The sequence below is a fragment of the Asterias amurensis genome, chromosome 2 (assembly GCF_032118995.1).
Source record: "Asterias amurensis chromosome 2, ASM3211899v1".
In the NCBI taxonomy this organism is placed as follows: Eukaryota; Metazoa; Echinodermata; class Asteroidea; order Forcipulatida; family Asteriidae; genus Asterias; species Asterias amurensis.
In genome coordinates, this window is record NC_092649.1 from 17,709,435 (window position 1) to 17,727,725 (window position 18,291).

General features: G+C 38.1%; 2 protein-coding genes across 7 annotated transcripts in view; one reads left to right on the forward strand and one right to left on the reverse strand.

Moving 5' to 3' along the window:
• LOC139953751 (histone deacetylase 6-like) overlaps positions 1-18,145 on the forward strand; it is a 63,624-nt gene extending 45,479 nt beyond the window's left edge. For all 6 annotated transcript variants that reach the window (XM_071953337.1, XM_071953321.1, XM_071953312.1 and 3 more), the window contains 5 exons: positions 7,347-7,519; positions 9,928-10,037; positions 10,538-10,690; positions 15,059-15,187; positions 16,066-18,145. In XM_071953337.1, coding sequence (XP_071809438.1) covers positions 7,347-7,519; positions 9,928-10,037; positions 10,538-10,690; positions 15,059-15,187; positions 16,066-16,131 — 631 coding nt within the window. In that variant the 3' untranslated portion in view covers positions 16,132-18,145. The remainder of the gene's footprint in view (positions 1-7,346; positions 7,520-9,927; positions 10,038-10,537; positions 10,691-15,058; positions 15,188-16,065) is intronic.
• On the reverse strand, positions 1,258-2,337 carry LOC139934081 (protein trapped in endoderm-1-like). Its single transcript, XM_071928374.1, has one exon. It carries the CDS (start codon positions 2,335-2,337, stop codon positions 1,258-1,260), a length of 1,080 nt encoding a protein of 359 aa, XP_071784475.1.
• Positions 18,146-18,291: the final 146 nt, after the last annotated feature.

An 18,291-nucleotide genomic window follows, 5' to 3' on the forward strand; every position in this document is an offset into this window, starting at 1 on the left:
CGGAAAATTGAATCCCCCAAACTCGCATCGAGGCAGGTTTTGAGATTCAAATTTGTCGACACACTTTTATCAATTTCGAATCAATGGGACATTATCAGACGACATTACTTCGCAGTAATAACCACCACTAGCACCTTTATAACAAGCTTTCTGTTCCTCGGTGTATGTGAATGGATAACGAATGTATGCGGATCTTTAATCCCGTAATGGTTTAGATTTGAGGAATGTTCGTAAAATAAATGATTCCACAAACGCTTGTCATTAGTGTTATGGCCTCGTGGTCCAAATTTGATGCCCATTGGGAAAGCAGGTGTGCGTATACGTGTGCGTGGAGCGTATTATTTGATTGATTTCCAACAAACGAAGCAAAAGGAACTCGCAAGGAGAGAGGAAAAAACACTTTAAAATAGAATTTGTAGTGCTTTTGAAAATTAAAGCACTCCTATACGAATAGGGTGTGTTCTTGGCTGGGGGATACAGCCTAGCCCCTGATCAGCATCCTCATCAACTGAACCGGGAGTGTACGGTTCTTAAGGCCAAGTGTGTTTCGCCAATTATCACGGCCGACTCTAACATGCAAACTTCATCTCTCCGTAAACTGCTGTCTAACTACCAACTAACATCATGACACTTCTTCATTATCATTATCATATCTTATTTTTAAAGTTTTTTTGAAACCATTTATGCGTCATCAATCTTGTAAATGTTCTTGCATATTATAGGCTTATGCGGATTATATATAATTTTGAATATCAATTTTATTTTTTGTTTTTTTATTTATTTATTTATTTATTATATGTTTATTTATTTATTTATTTATTTATTCATCCTGGGAAATCCATTCAGTAAGAAAACTCACTGATCTCCCATGGATCCCAGCTAATAACAAACTACAGTTTTCGATTGTTTTTTGATCTTTTTAAAACCAGCTGGAGAGGAGAGCCTCTGTATAGGCAGGAATTGGTTTCTTCTATGTATTGTTTCGGGCTCCAGATGCTGACATACCTTTCATTTCTCTGTAATTTGGATGCTCGTGTTGTATCGTTTAATGTTTGACAACCAATGTGCATTATTTATTTTTGTCTGCCCGAGAAGTAAAATAACTATAAATCTAACAGTATAATGATAGACAATATGTTATTTTTGAAACAGTCGAGTAAATTGATATGATATACAATATGATACTCATTTTTAAGTTACCAGACAGTGACAGTGCAGGTTTCGAGACTTTTTGAGCATTTTCGAAAGCAGTTTTTTTTAACCGACGATTTCGGTGACTTCATCGCCGTGAAATTTGGCGGGCAGAAACCTAGCACAGGCTTGCCTAAAGTGTCTGTTCATTGCTACATACACAATGGGGTTAAGACAGCTACTGAACCACACGCACATGCCACTGTAAAAATGAAAAGTCATGTTCTTTACTTGTGGGTCAAGCAGAGTCGCCAACATGTACGGCACGTAGCAGGAGATAAAGACGAGAAAGATGCACAACATCATCTTGGTGTATTGGATATCTTCCCGGTAAATCTTACGCTGCTGCCGTTTGCTCTTTGAGTTTGCCGTGGTCCCCGTTGATGGTCCATTGAGGGATAGGTCATCCCCCGGAACAACCCTCATCCGATGGACTCGCTTGTGATTCTTGCACACGGTCTGTAGAATACGGACGTAACAGAATGTTATAAAGGTCGTGGGGACAATAAGGGCACTTACCATGAAAAACATGCTGTACCCAGAGTTGCTACCACCGCGGAGAAACGTACAAGTTAACGTCTTGGGTTCGTATCCTAAGCTCCCCCATACACCAGTAATAGGTGGGAGGAGGACTATCATAGGTAACAGCCAGCATACGACGACCATCATCGCTGCTCTTCGCTTGACGGTGAAAAGTTTACTGTACAACGATGACTGAGTGATCTTCAGGTAGCGTCCGAACGCAGTACCGGCGAGAGACATGATAGTTGCCCCGACGAATGTGAACATAAACAGGGGGTGTATTTGGCAGAAAGTCGCTCCGAACACCCATGCATTGTTGTAGAAAGTCGTCAACAAAACGGGTAAGACGATGGAACAGTACAAGAGATCGGATACACTTAAACTTATGATGAAGAGGTTTGTCGGTGTGCGGAGAACAGGTGTTCTGGCCACCACGAAAATAGTTATAAGGTTACCGAAGAAACCAATGGTAGTGACTGGTATCCCAACCACGAGTGTCGAGTACTGCACCACAGGGGTGTACTGCCTTGGCACATCGAAGTCTTCGGAATTGTTACTATTGAGCATTGTTGTCAAACTGGGTGCTGTGAACATCTCAGGCACTACTCCGCTTGTATTAGCCATCTTGAAAAGCAACCGCTTTGGAGGATTGCCTCTTGATACAACTGTCACAGCACTGTCAGATTCGTTCTGGCCGTTGAGGCAAATTATGTTTCAGTGAATTAACAGTAACAGTTGCGTACCACCGTCTACTCCATTACGCCAATCCTCGATCGCCGGTTATATGTGACTATTTCCAAGATTATGTCATGAAGTAATCAAGGGAAACTCTTATTTTGAAAAGATGTTTGGAAGAGGAGTTCCAAGCCGCCTCCTCACTGTACGAACGTTTTCCCCAGATCAGTGTAAAAATCCAAAAGACGCAAGCAGCATCACAGCCTTTGAAGACCATTTACGTGTAAGACCCTTGTATAATCTTCAAAGTAAAGACTCCTTCCTATACGTCATGGTCTACGTGTGTGCAATAAACTTCAATAATTATCTTTTATGCTGAAGGTCTATACTGACCGATAGCCTAATGTGCACTCCAGGTAGATCAATCACACTGATGGCCAAGTTCTAGAGATGGACCACGTATCAGCCTCCTGGCTGAATTACGTAAATGGAGTGTCAACATTTTTTTAACTTGACAAGTTACTAGTTTCCAATCATTATTCAGTTCCTGCAGGTTTTCGTAGTTAAGCATCAATCCGGAGAATCAACGTATATTTGACAAATTAATTGTCAAAGAAATTAATTTTTAGGTCACTGCAAAATAACAAGCATGTTTGGTGATTGGATGGTCTCGTTGGATGACAAAAGAGAACTGCGCGTAATCACATTGTACAGCGCTGCCAGTTTCCTTAATTCTGTTACTCGCGAAGACCAAACTCTTGACATGCAAATCAATATTACAAACACGTAGAAATTAAAATTGAAAATATAGCAACTGCTCGGCCGACTGAATTCAAATAAAGTCGAAATTAAATCCACGGTGCAAAGTCGATTATGAGATTCACCTGTAATTTTCGTCAAAACATCTTACATTACAAGTTAGTGTTTCCATACAGCATCCTGAGTTTCCAAACGGTTCATGAATCCAATGGGTGAGAAGAGCTCTTGTTCAGCTTGTGCCCAAGCTCCTAATGGGTGATTGGGAATCTTACATATGTAATGATTCGAATCATGGTATCGCCACTTTGGTGTTGTTGTGTTTGGGTGCGTGTCGACAACGCCAGCTACAACAGTGCAAAAAGGCTCCGGCTTGTCACAAATCAATACGGGCATGTGTGCTTGGTGTCAACGAAGCTGTTACTGCTTGGTGACAAATTACACCTTGTCGGGCGTGCTTGCATTTAAAATGACGCTTCACACAAATATCTTCACAAAATATACAAGAGGTGTAGTTTTATGCCGGTAACGATTATATACATAAAGTTAACGGCGATATTGTGACGGAAGAAAGTAACCGCCCATTTATTCAAATTACCAACTATGCACGTGTGTAAATGTATACCAATTTAATCAAATACATCATCTACAATAACTCTTTGATGCGCAACTTTGGGCTTATAGGCAGTCTCCCCATTTGTTTTCGTGATTTCAGCAGCGCACATTTAGACCGTGGCGCAGCATTTCAGTAAATTAAATTTGAATCACAAAATGATAGACCATGGACAGATAGTCACGTGTCACGTTAGTGACAGGGGTTGTACACCACAAGTATGATGCTTACACAAAAAAAGTTGAGGCATGTGACGTCAAGGTGACGTTTATTCTTGCGCTCGCGTTGATATAATTACATAGTGACAACGTAAGTTTAGGGGATTTGTGATTAAAGACAGTGGACACTATTGGTAATTGTCAAAGACCAGTCTTCTCACTTGGTGTATCTCAACATATGCATAAAATAACAAACCTGTGAAAATTTGAGCTCAATCGGTCGTCGAGTTTGCGAGATAATAATGAAAGAAAAAAACACCCTTGTCACACGAAGTTGTGTGCTTTCTGACGCTTGATTTCGAGACGTCAAATTCTAAACTTGAGGTCTCGAAATCTAATTCGTTTAAAATTACTTCTTTCTCGAACACTGCGTCACTTCAGAGGGAGCTGTTTCTCACAATGTTTTATACCATCAACCTCTCCCCATTACTCGTAATCAAGAAAGGTTTTATGATGATAATTGTTTTGAGTAATTACCACTAGTGTCCACTGCCTTTAAACTTCATGAGTCCTTATTCACCCGGTCCGGTAATGTCAATATTCGTTAATTAAACTGACCCGTAATTAAATCAGAGTCCAATTTCTTTACTCTCGCTCGATGGCTACAGTGTCTTTTTATTGCACTCAACGCCACGACACCGAAGGGTCCTTTGGTGACTTTCCGAATGAATTCCTAAAAGGCACACTTTAACAAAATTAAAAAATGGCATTTTAGAAAAAGAAATAACATTTACAAATGTTGGTCTTGTCTCAACAAAGCAGTGTCCATTACGGGACTCTGTGAGATTCGTAGAACGAAAAATCTATAGTTTCCATGATATAAAATAACACTAATAGGCCTAGCTCCTTTTGTCCTTGCTATTATTAAATATATCCTTAAATATAGTATCGTTGTTATGTATTTGTTGTCCACCGTTAGGATATTTTTTGTTGCTGTAGTTTTTGCTATAAATAGTTTAGGTTTGTATTTGTAAGCGAGTGTTCCCCTTAGTTGTGCCTCATCAAATGCAGTCCAGCATCCTGTTTTAATGCAGCATTTTCGTCACGCAGACGTTGCTGACGCAGACGATATTATTTATAGATGAATTTGCCATTCGAAACATCCTCTTTTAACGTGCCCACAAATAGCCGAATTATTAAAACCGAGCATTAATGCCAGTCGCATTCATCAAATAAATAGGTAATTGGGCTTATTTTTGATATTTATTTTTAACTATCGTCTCTACCCGCAGGAGGACTACTTGGAAGTAAGTCTACCGTCATCATTGTACCGAAGCGAGTATATTAATATATTTAAAGGAACACGTTGCCTTGGATCGGACGAGTTGGTCTATAAAAAGCGTTTGAAACCGTTTGTTATGAAATGTATACGGTTATAGAGATGTTTTAAAAGTAGAATATAATGATCCACACAAGTATCATTCAAAATTGCACGGTTTTCTTTTTACGTCGCTAACTATCACGGTCGGCCATTTATCCATAAATGGCCGACCGTGTTATTGGACGAGGTAAAAATAAAACCACGCAATTTCGAGGCATATTTGTGTAGATCATTGTATTCTACTTTTAAATCATCTTTCTAACCATATGCATTTTATAACAAACGGTCACAAAACGCTTTTCAAAGACCAAATCGACCGATCCAAGGCAACGTGTTCCTTTAAGTAATCATCAACCGCTCCGTTATGTTTGCCGTCTGCTATAGTACTACTAACATTGCCTGTTACTGACAGTATTGTTTTGCTGAACATTTGTGAAGTAGATGCTGTAGTTTTTGAGAAATTTCACCGAAATTATTTAAGCCTGTAGCCCTGTACAATGGATTTACTCGACTCTCCTGAAGACATTGCTCTGTGATTTGCATTTCGTTGGTTGTTGAACCTCTTTTCCCCTTCAATATGTGCGTGTTAAAGGAGAGAGGAAGCCATTGAGATCAATCCGTTCTGATTAGCCACACGAGTTGACAGTTATAGTCCCTTAGTGATAACACTGGTGTGCACTAACTATATCTATATGCATCTTTCCAAAAATAGGCTTTATGTACATGTATACGCGGAACTTGTGTGTTCTTATATGATTTACAGGCCATTTCTTTGTTTTTAACCAAGAGAAAGTGAGATCCCCGAGAACCGTCTTAGAAACGTGCACTGAAATCAATGAGCTCAACACTCATTAGGCCGAATATATCATATCATCATATGAAATATACTTGCATATTGTCATCCAGGTATTGTAATTAAAGGGAAACTATACGTTTGGTTATTATTGAAGACAAATATTAACTTAAAAACTGACTTGGTAACGAGCATGGGAGAGCTGTTGATAGTATAAAACATTGTGGGAAACGACTCCCTCTGAAGTAACGTAGTTTTTGAGAAAGAAGTAATTTTTCACTAAACTAGAAGTTTTTTATTCTTATTTGGAATCACGCAAATTCGTCCAATAAGGGTGTTTTTTCTTTCATCAGCTTTCGTAACTTCGATGACCGAATGAGACCAAATTTGCACAGTTTTGTTATTTTTGTGGTTATGATGGGAAACACTGATTGAGAAGACTGGTCTTTGACAATTACCAAACGTGTACCTTGGTTTTGACTCCAATCATTATGTTACAGGCCTACAGCAACTTACTTGACAACCGAAAGTTGCCCGGTTTTGAGGTTATTCCATTATGTTTGTATGAAAAAGGCATGAACGAAAGGCGATCTGATTTAGTGTCCGCTGTCTGGCGTTATTTAATATGTGAAACTCGCCAAGAGTTTTTCAATTTGATAAGAAGTAATTCCATATGGTGTTGGTTAGAAAATTGTTTTATTTGAACAAGGGCGATCTAATTCAATTTCTGTTGCATAACAAACAATCACAGGAGGGTCAAGTTGTTTGATGTTCACTAGCTGCCATTTTGGCCGAGTTACGGTAAATATTTGGTGATAACCTTTCTAGTAAAATGCGCTTTCGATAAGATTAAATTCTGAAATAATTCAGGGAACATCAATTCAAAATGGGTTGTTATTTGGTCATGGGAAATTGCGTTCAATCTATTCAAATATTTTCGTTTTAGCAAGTTTTTTTTTGCATGAAGCCATGGTTCACAATTTGTTTGATTTATCAAATAGTTTGTTTTCGACTATTATAAACAGTTGTCATGCGACTGTATCTTCCAAGCCTACTCCCCGCCTCCCTACCTCAATTAAAACCTCTACAGTAATTCATGGAGCAATTATCTAGTTTATTGCTCCATGAGTAACTCAATGATCTAGTTATAACGCGAGTATGACTGCTCATTGATTGCCACGGGGAAAAAAATGCCGACCACTTTCAGCGATAAATGATTTATTAATATGTTGTCTGTTGGTCTCTTTCCATACACAGTCTTCCATCATCCAATCTATCAGAAGACGTAGGAGGTGGTGATTCTGAGGTATCCACCACCACTTCAAGAATGTCTCCGAGTGATGCTATTCCCATGCAGAGTTCTACCGAAGAATCTCCCGTCACGGACCCTTCCCCAGTGTCCACCGTGGGTGGACCTGTCACAGGAAGTGGTGGGTTATGATATTCTATCCTAAGAACAACGTTAATAAACGAATGCTATGTTTTTGTCAAGAAATGTTTTCATTAAACCTATTCTGTCCTGAGATATGTTGAACAACTTTAAAGGGAAATCTATGTTTCTAATAAAGGAAAGTTTCAATCGAAGCTTAGCTTTATACAAACAAAGTTCTTTAAACCAACCTGTGTACAATTATTTTGAAACAGGTGGTCCCGTTTACAAAAAAGGATATTTGATGTAGATGTGTGTAAATTTTTTCAGTTGAAACCATTTATTTATACTGACAAAAATGTGTTGCTTTAAAAAAGACGAATGCACTGCCCTAACAGAGCGGTGCTGTACGTTGATGATATAAATTGCAAGCCCCTTAAAACGGCTCGCATAGTTTTGTCCAGACAATTCTGGATTACCAAACTGACTTTTTGCCACTTACGAAAAACAATTACCACCGAAAGTTCGTGTATGTTTAAATTCAAACATAACAGCCCAACATTTCATCAATTCTGGAACGTCCTGTTCTTCAAACTCGGTGAAACAAATTGGTATTGGTAGTTTCATGTTTGTTTTCCATACCATTTGTACATGTAGTACATGTAGTAACTGGAAGTGGTATCTAACGTAGTAAATAGATTTATGTGTGAACAAACAGGTGATGTATTCGTCAATGTTCGTTCGAATAATGAGAAAAACAATCATAATCGATACCTATCTGGAGACGACGGCGCCGAGCCATCACCCGAAGGCGATACCTCGAGGGATGTAATTAGATTAACACTCAGTTCTTAACTTTGCAGCACAGAAAAGTGACTAAGCAAAAGATAAATTGTTCTCACCAGAATTAGGACACCAGCCAAAATTCCATGTCACACGTACAGTTTATGACTGGTACCCTGCGCCTTTCTGCTAAGCAGAAAATTGTTAAGCAGTATTTGCTGTTTTGAAGCTCCATGAAATTTTGGCTTGCTTTTTAATTGTACTTACCAGATTTAGGTTAGCAGCCAAAAGACAACTTCTTGTGAACCATTTGTGACTGGTATTTGCTCATTTTACTTGGCAGATATTTGTTAAGCAATATTATCTGCTTAGCAGCTCTAAATATTGGGACAAGTTTGTTTACAATGTCCATGTGGTATATTGTCAAAGCATGCTAACAAGGTTTTCCCATAGGTTAAGAGACTTTGGTCTGCATGTGTCAATATTTTGTTATCAAAGTGTGTTTATTTACGTAAACAGGTATTGAGTGGATCAATTTATTAAGCTAATTTGTTTGCGTAATTAATTAAGTTTTATAATTTGGTTTCATCTACCATGGACAATTGACTTAAAAATTGACGTACGCTGGCAGAGTTTGGTCCTTCCCCTTCTAACCAACTTCCCCGACCCCTGCTGAATGACACCCCTCTAGGACATTTGGCATGGTCCTGCATAGGGTGTCATGCCATATAAACTGATCTGTTTGTAATACGTGTTTAAGAAAATTGAAATTTTAAAACAAACCAGCATTTGCTGAGAACGGCACTCACTGCAGGAAAGTACACCACTGTCCATCATGTGCTACAATAATATTGTGAACGGAACTTTTTCAACCCGTTTTACAAACCTAGATTTTATTTCAACATAGAATTATTATTAAATAAGGAAAGTGAGAAATTTAAGACTTTCAACTGATTCAGACCTCCTTTGGCGTCTTTAAAGGCAGTGACACACTATTGGTAATTGTCAAAGACTAGCCTTCACAGTTGGTGTATCTCAACATATGCATAAAATAACAAACCTGTGAAAATTTGAACTCAATCCGTCATCGAACTTGCGAGATAATAATGAAAGAAAAAAAACACCCATGTCACACGAAGTTGTGAGTGTTTAGATGGTTGATTTCGAGACCTCAAGTTCTAAATCTGAGGTCTCGAAATCAATTTCGTGGAAAATTACTTCTTTCTCGAAAACTATGGCACTTCAGAGGGAGCTGTTTCTCACAATGTTTTATACCATCAACCTCTCCCCATTACTCGTCCCCAAGAAAGGTTTTATGCTAATAATTATTTTGAGTAATTACCAATAGTGTACACTGCCTTTAAAGGCACTGTACACGTTTGGTAATTGTCAAAGACCAGTGTTCTCACTTGGTGTATCCCATCATATGTACATAATAACAAACCTGTGAAAATTTGGGCTTAATTGGTCAATTGGTCTAAAATTTTAATGATTTTGTGTCAAAATTTGCTGGGAAAAACCTGCAATAATAAATAAAATACTCAATAAAACATTTCAAAAATAACAAATTAGTTTATACGTGAAATTGCAAAGTTGTTTTGCATGTAATGTACACAGTTTTTCTTTTAATGATGCGTAATGTTGTCACTAACTCTGAAATTTGAACGCTCTGTTTTTCCGCTGCAGATGAAAGCCAGAATCTTGAGACATTGGGCGCAGCCGCCAGTGGAGCGGAGGCGGGGGCAATGGCCGCGGGTGGGAAGCCGGCCACAATCGTAGAACTGTTCGGGCCGGAGGTTTGTTCGTTTTTGTGGGCTTTTTTTGCGCACCACTTTACAGTTCGTAGTTTCAAATGCATACCGTAATATGGATGTAAATATAACAACATTTTTATTTTTTATTTATTTATTTATTTAAAATCTTTAGACATACACAATAGTAACAAGCTGTACAGGGGCTGTCAAGGTTAAAACAAAAGTATACAAACTGTCATCAAAAGATGTGTAAAGCCAGACCCCTGCCAACGATAAATATGTAATTATACAATATAAAAAGGTGATTGCACTGAAACATGTAAAAATCAAATACAAGAAAACATTAAAACACATTAAAACACGAGCAAAACCATTTGAAATACCATTCACTCAAAAAAATCTAATTTTAATGTTTGGGCCAAAAATCTGACATAGCATCTTTAAAAAATGAATGATTTTATTATCAGTATCATTTTGTGAAAGTGTCGAAATTTGAGATTTACATTTTTTTAATCATAAGTTATTCAAACTTGTCTTTTTAGGCACAGTTACATGCTGTAGTGCCCTTAACCTGGTGCCCGCATCTAGATAGTCATGTCTTACCAAACCCACCTTCAATGCCTATAAGTTCCAGCGACCCGTGTTTAGAATGCCAGGATACTAGCGAAAATTGGGTATGTCTGCACTGCTACAAGGTATGTACTACATTTGCTTTTGTTCCCCCCGCCCCCCAGGAAAAAAAGGTCTCTGTTACGAGTTTACTTTTGTTTTGCCTGTATATTGCGTGTCTGTACCTTTTAGAAACATTTGTATGGGAAAACTGAGCCTTTAGGTTATATATATATATTTTTTTTCCTCAGTCTTACCTTCTCCATATCTATCTGTATTTCTTTTGTGTGTTTTTGTATTGAACTTGTGGAGAGAAATAAAATAATAAAAAAGGTTTAAAAGATGAATAAGGTAACAAGAACATGCCTGTCGTCCGTGACTTATTTTTTGCCGAAGATGCAAATTGTTAGGGATAAGGTTCCACTTAAATGAGTTTTTAGATAGAAAAGTATTATAGTCAAAACCCGTCTTAGATCTACCTGCAGAGATTGACTAAGCCGTAAATGGAGTCGACGGAAGTAACATCAGTTTCAAATAGAAGGTCTCTGATTCTCTTTGATGTTTATTTTCGTCTGAAATATGTTTGTTATTTTACGCAAGTTTCCTTTTGTGAAGCCGCGTAAAAGGGTCCGTGAAAAATGAGGGATGTGGTGTGGCCTTAACATTTAGCCACCTAATATCTTGTCTGATAGGAAAACTTTAAAGTTGGCATGCTCCGAGAAAGAATATACGGAGCTTTGGAAGTACCATCTGACATGTTGAGACCTGAGACAGTTTACTGCAGGATGATGACACAAATATAAGATGACCTCATCCCGAGATGATTTTTTTTCTCGGGATAATGACACCAAAGTAAGATGACGTCTTTTTTTTTTTTTTTTTTTTGTCTTTTGATGTCCCTGCTGAACGGAAGCTCATTAAACTGCAGAACGCCATTTTATTGTATACTGTTTCAGAGTGAAGTTTGAATGTCATCGGACACCAACAAACAAATTTGAATGTCATCGGACACCAACAAACAAAGTCAATGCTGGTTTGATTGAATTTCTTGTTGGTTTTTTTTTTTTTTTTTTGGGGGGGGTGTCAAAAACTTGCATTTGAAGGAAAGCTTAGCCATACTTATTGCCGAGAGTCGCTTTGATAATGGTTGCCACTTTAGGGGGCACTGGTTGTCGATTCTGCAACCAGAAGAAAAACAAAAAGTTGAAGTGTAGGACCTAAAGAAATTCCGTACTAAATTGGCTGTTAAATGTTGTTTGTGTTGTGTTTAATGATTGTTAATTTCATGGAAACCTGCAAGTATAATGACAAACCAAATGCTGTGTTTGAAATGTCATTTCTTTGCGTTTCTCTTCTTAGTTGGCAATTAACATTCCAGATGGCCATCGAATTAACAGTATAGTGCAACCTGATTGATACATTTTTTTTAAATGCCATGCCACGTTCACTCACCATTTCTTTTCCTCGGGATATTTAGTTGATGGTGACGCTCACTTTGTTTCTAAGAAAAATAATTATAACGGTTAGATTTTGTTTCGATTATTTCCCTGACATTTTGATAAGGCTTTGTTAACTGTTTCCAATTTCCATTTTCCATAGTGTAATTCTATGGGGCTGATTGGTTTCCCAACACAAACACATTTCTAATGCCATACAACTGCTCTGGTTTTGAGTCTTTGCAATTATAAATAATTATGTCGGTCATATGATTACTTTAGTTTCATCCATAATGAGGCGAGGATCCATCGTTAGTGAATTCAATTTGTGAAAGTGACCAATTGATTTGTGTTTTTGAACGTCAACATGTTTTCGTTCGGTTGAAATTTTGCTCTCAAAGCACTGTCTCTAACTTCATTAACATCAACCTATTTCCTCCGGAAAGCTCAAGATTTTTTATTTCAAAAGAATTTATAATAGCAGGCCAACTTAATTTACACATGCCGTTTACATGTTTTTTTTTTTTTTTTTTTTTTTTCAAATTGTATCGATTTAATTTCACGGAAAGACAATTAATTGACGTTTTTTTTAAGGGGGCTATATTATGTACGCTCGATTATTTCCCCCGGGATGAACTTTATACCATGTCAGTTTTTTAATTGAAAACAATAATTAGCTCTCTGATAATTACCAATTACCGTTGGACCATAATGGACACGTTGCATTCAATCTGAATGGTCAACTGGCGTGTCCAAATGGCAGAGGCTAACTATCAAACCTGATGAAGTACTGCTGTCACGTTTGGACCGAAGTTGCTGCAATCAATACACAAATCATTTGTTTTTCTTGGTAACCGAGCAATGGTTAAATAGTTCAATGAATTCAAAAAAGTGGATGCTGAGTTCGTATTTGTCGTAGTTAAATGATTAAATTAAAATGTAACGTGGAACGATGCCTGTCAAAAAAAAAAACCGAAATGGAATGCTTGTCACTGTTTAATGAACGACCACAAATTTGACACATTTAAGTCGTTTTCATCGTCGAGAGCATTTTAAGAGGGTTCGAAGGAATCAACGGCTGACAGCGAGTACTTGAATCTGTCTATTTCACTTGCTTCGTTAATGTAGTTGCTATGTTCGGCATGTAGCAGCTCCAAATCTTTGACTGAAAGTCTTTGGAGAAGGCTGTGCTAATCAGACCAGAATAAATTGACATTTGGAGATGGAAAGCACGGTCTGAAATCAGCGTTTCGCTTATTAGCGTGAATTGGCCTACTTGTAGAACATGCAAACTATAAATCAATCTTTCATCGACATTCCACGGAGACGGTTTTGTCAATCAGACCGGAATAACGACGGTTTGTTTGGATGAGGATGGAATGATGCCGTATAAATAAACTTTGTTATCAAGGGAGAGAATGTTGCCTTGTTTTGTAGGCAACCAAGCGAAATATTAACTTAAATCATAAAACATATCATTTTGCAACTGCAATGTCACACATCATCCACGCATCAAATGGTTTGGTCGAAAGACGTTTATATTGAGATTTTGTACACGTTCGTATGGTTTGTTACTTGGTTTATGTTGTTGAAGAAACTTGGTGTTGTGGGAACGTTCTCGTATGTCTTATTAGGCTATATCACTGTCGATGTTTTTCAACGCCAAAGTTTCAGAAAACAATCGTTATTTCTTTGCCTGTTTTCCTTCCCTTACAAAATGACCAGGGGTGGATTTTACAAAGAGTTAGGACTAGTCTTATCTTGAGTTAGGACGAGTTACTAGTCCTAACTTAGGACTAGCTGTATGTTTTTGATATCTCTTAGGACTAGTCCTAACTCTTTGTGAAATCGACCCCTGGGCCCAATTCCATAGAGTTGCTAAGCACAACAATTTGCTTAGCATTACATTTTTTCCTTGATAAAAACAGGAATACCAATCAAATTTCCATTTGTCGCATATTGCTTGTTACTGATATTCAGCTGTTGTTTGCTCATCCTGAAAATCATGTGGAAATATGGTTGGTAATTCTATTTTAATCGAGGCAGAAAATGCATGCTTAGCTTATTTTTTTTAGCTTAGCAGCTGTATGAAATTGGGCCCTGGTTGGCTTTAGGTGTATTGACCTCCCATTCAACCCCGTGTTCCATGGTTCCAATCCCACTTCGGATTAGCCTTTAGTCAAGGCGTACGCGGCACCCTCAGACGTCAAGCACGACCCCAGATGTCACGCACGGAAAAAGACCAGCGCGATCGGCGGATCCGTGAAGCACTTTTAGCAACTCGTTTTGGGGCCTTATGTTTTGTCTGTACTTTTTGCAACAGATTTGGGTGGGAGAACTGTAATTGATAATTAAGAGCGTGATGAGTTGTTGGCCAGTAAGAAGACGCAATACCATAGATCACACGCCCCGTGACCAACACACTCACATTAGTGCACAAAAAAGTCGCGTGCCGAGGGCAACACACAGAAGGTGCATATATAAATAACTAATTAGATAAACGAGTTGCTAAAGGCGCTTTGCGGCTTTGCCGCTCGCGCTGGTCTTTTTTCGTGCGTGATATATGGGGGTGCCGCCGCATGGGAATTGGGTGTTCACAGCCTTTAGGGACAACCTGATTACGTCGGTCTTGAGGCCGGTTTATAGTCGGTCGCGCAATCATAAAAAGGCACAGTTTTTAGGCCCCAGTCTTAGGATTGCGCGCAAGATTTCCATTGCACGACCATCGCGCGACCGACTATAAACCGGCCTTTATATAAAAGGGTTTCCCTCCTACATATAAAACTGGATAGTTTGATTCGTCGTCATTCTTCTTGGTGGCATGTCTTTAAGCCTTCGGGTTACAGCATTGGTAACTTTGAAAAACAAATACTGCTCTGGTTAAAATGTTAACCACACAGCAATTGCGGTTGACTTTCTTCACAATTGGTGATCCCTTGGGTGTATTTTCAGAAAAGAAAGTTTAAAACAGAAATATTGTTTCCACTTGCAATGTTTCTTTCTGTTTGCCCTCATCAGGTCCTGTGTGGTCGTTATGTCAACGAGCATATGCTCTTCCACAGCATAGATACATCGCACCTTATGGTACTGAGCTATGCAGATTTATCAGTGTGGTGCTACGGATGTGATTCCTATGTGCACAACGAGGTAAGCCAATGAGCAATGTGGCGCCCTCTTTTGAATAACAATCTTCAGGTTCGATTTACCAACACTTTCTCTCACGTATGGGAGGGGGTGGGCAAGGAAAGTGCCCCTTCACTAACCTTGTCTTCGAAAGTCTAAAAGTAGGCCCTACTATCTTGGAGATATTGATATATTATTTGAGTCACACTATGCCGGGTACATACATTTTAAGTTAGATATCAATTCAGAAGAGAAAAAATTGGGGGAAAATGTTACTTAAAAACACTTCATTGGTCGGTTTGTGCCAAATAGTGCTGGGAGACTATTGAGATGATTGTGGCGGTTGAGTAGGACGCCCGCTATCGTCTGAAAGGTCTCCCGTTGTGCCCTATAGTTTGAGGATTGTACAAGTTGTGCTTTCTTCAAATTAACCAGCGTCCATAAGGAAAAACAATGTTTCATACCGCTTTTTTTTTTTAAGGCAGTGGACACTATTGGTAATTACTCAAAATAATTTTTAGCATAAAACCTTTTCTTGGTGACGAGTAATGGGGAGAGGTTGATGGTACAAAACATTGTGAGAAACGGGTGCCATAGTTTGCGAGAAAGAAACAATTTTCCACGAATTTGATTTCGAGACCTCGTATTTAGAACTTGAGGTCTCGAAATCAACCATCTAAACGCACACAACTTCGTGTATGACAACGGTGTTTTCTTCATTCATTGTTATCTCGCAACTTTGATGACCGATTGGGCTCAAATTTCACATTTTATCCATGTGTTGAGATACACCAACTGTGAAGGCTAGTCTTTGACAATTACCAATAGTGTCCACTGCCTTTAAGTACAATTGTTTTGTTTTAATGTAAAATTGTTTTGTATGACGTTTAATTCCTTCCCAGATTGTTTTTCCAGCGAAGAGGGCAGCACACATCAGTAAATTTGGCTGCGATGTCCCTGGCATGTGATTGTTACCCTACCAGTCTTCGTAAGTCCGTAAATTCTGCTGCATGCCAGTGCAAGGTATTTGAAAAAAAACCTCGTGGTGTTGTGACCACAACGAAGTTTAAGGATAAGTTATATAAGTCACTGCTTTGCCTACATAAATCAAAGTACGAATGAACAATTTTCTGACGACGGAGTGTACTGTCTGAAATTTCGACGGCAAGAGCGTGGCCTACTGTCCAAAACGATGGGTCCAATCGACGGTTCTTTTCGGAACAACAATTACCCGAAAGAGAGATTAAGCAACATGGTGTTACCCAAACTTCTTACGTTAATGAAAATGGTCACTTCAAAAATTCGTAACAAGTCCATGAAACTGCCTTTTAGTTGAACGTTATTAACTTATCCGCCGTTCATTTGGCAATTCTAAGGTACTACACTATTATGGCTTGGGGGCGATGTACGTGCACACAATGTTTACATACAACAAGCTGACCAACTATATCGTGACGTCGTTGCATGATTTTTATCGGGCTCAGTACATGTCGTAACTAGATCGCAAACTGCGTATCCACCGCAGAGGCGCCTGCACGATTTAAAGTTAGAATTTTAGGTTTTATATTGTTTAAATTTTCGGAGTTTAACAATATTTAATAATGAGTTGGGTTTTGTCTCTTCTTTTTTATATCAGGCCTATGCGAGAATTTACTTGTCAAAGTAAATCGTATTATATTAATTATTTTATTTTACTTTTGATATGATAGAATAGCGTTTGTCATAATTTACATTTATTAGTCTGTAAGATTTAATATTTGACTCGTCTTGTACAAAGTGTCGGTGTAGTTTTTGGCCACACTACAGTTCATTTAGGTAAATGTTGAATTGACATTGCTTGAAGTTCTTCGTCAGGGTGGGAACGTGTAAAGAGGCGCACAACTTATCCTGCGGAACTAAATTTAGGTGGCATGTGGTATTCAAACTGACTGACTCTGTAGTGGTGTTTGTATATGCCTACAAGAAAAAATAATAAATATCTTTAATGATAATTATCAGTTAATCAACTAAATATTTATATATGTATATTTATCTGTATGTAGATTAGTTATAACATTATGATTAAATATTAACATTAATATTAACACTAATATTGATTATTCTCTCAGGTTCAACTTTTCATCGTACTGAAAAGTAGATTGATGTTTTGTTATGTTTACCGGATTCCCTTAAAGTTGCAGCGTGTGTGAATTTATACTGCGTTTCCGTTGTATGTGTTTGTTTGTAGTAGTGTTTGTTTTTTGTATTTCTGTATTTAGTTGTTACGTGTTATATTACTTTGTTTTCCTTTTTGTTTTGGTTTTTGAAGAGTATATGATTATCAAAACCTTATGGACACAATGGAGTAGCTGCGTGTCGTACGAATTATTTTAAGAAAACGGTTTCTTTACTATGTTCTTTATTAGTATAAGCATTGATAACATTGCGGGCTTACTAATAAAGGTGCAAGATTGTCAAGCTTTTGTTTTCTCTTTTTTTTTCTCCTAGGCAGATAAATGTTTATCGATAGTTAGACGTGCTTCAGTCACAATAACGAAAACGAAAGTGACTCTCAAAATCGTTACTGACAAATGGCGAACAGGAAATACCAGAAGTCTTCGCCGAAATTTCGTTGTACATATATACAAATAAATACGTAAAATAATGTTTTAAGTTTTGTTCATGTTTTATAATTTTCTTTAATTTACATGGTTGGTGACAGTATTATTGTCCATTCTGGTGTGAAGGAATTCTTTATGTCGTTACAATTCTTAGTTTCGCTTTTTATCGCTGAATTCAATAAGATCAAATCCAGAGTTTACCAGGATTCTGGGCTTCAGGAAGGCTTAACCATTTCTGGGTCAGGCTGACCCCGGTGTTGTAAAAATAAAAAAATGCGGTTTTTAATTAGGTGTCTGCGTCAGTTTGACGCATTTCTGTGTAATTTTGACACTGGTTGGGTCAGGCCCAACGGGACCCGGGATCCGGGTCTTTTCTGCTCCAGTAATTGTTAGAGTGCACTGGATAGGCCTGCTGTATAGAGGTAAACAAAAACATGACAAATCTCTTTGTTTAAATCTGTTCGTTTAGTGTTTTTTGTGGGGGGGGGGGGGGGATATCCCCTCGACCCCATTTCAGCGTGCAGTTGT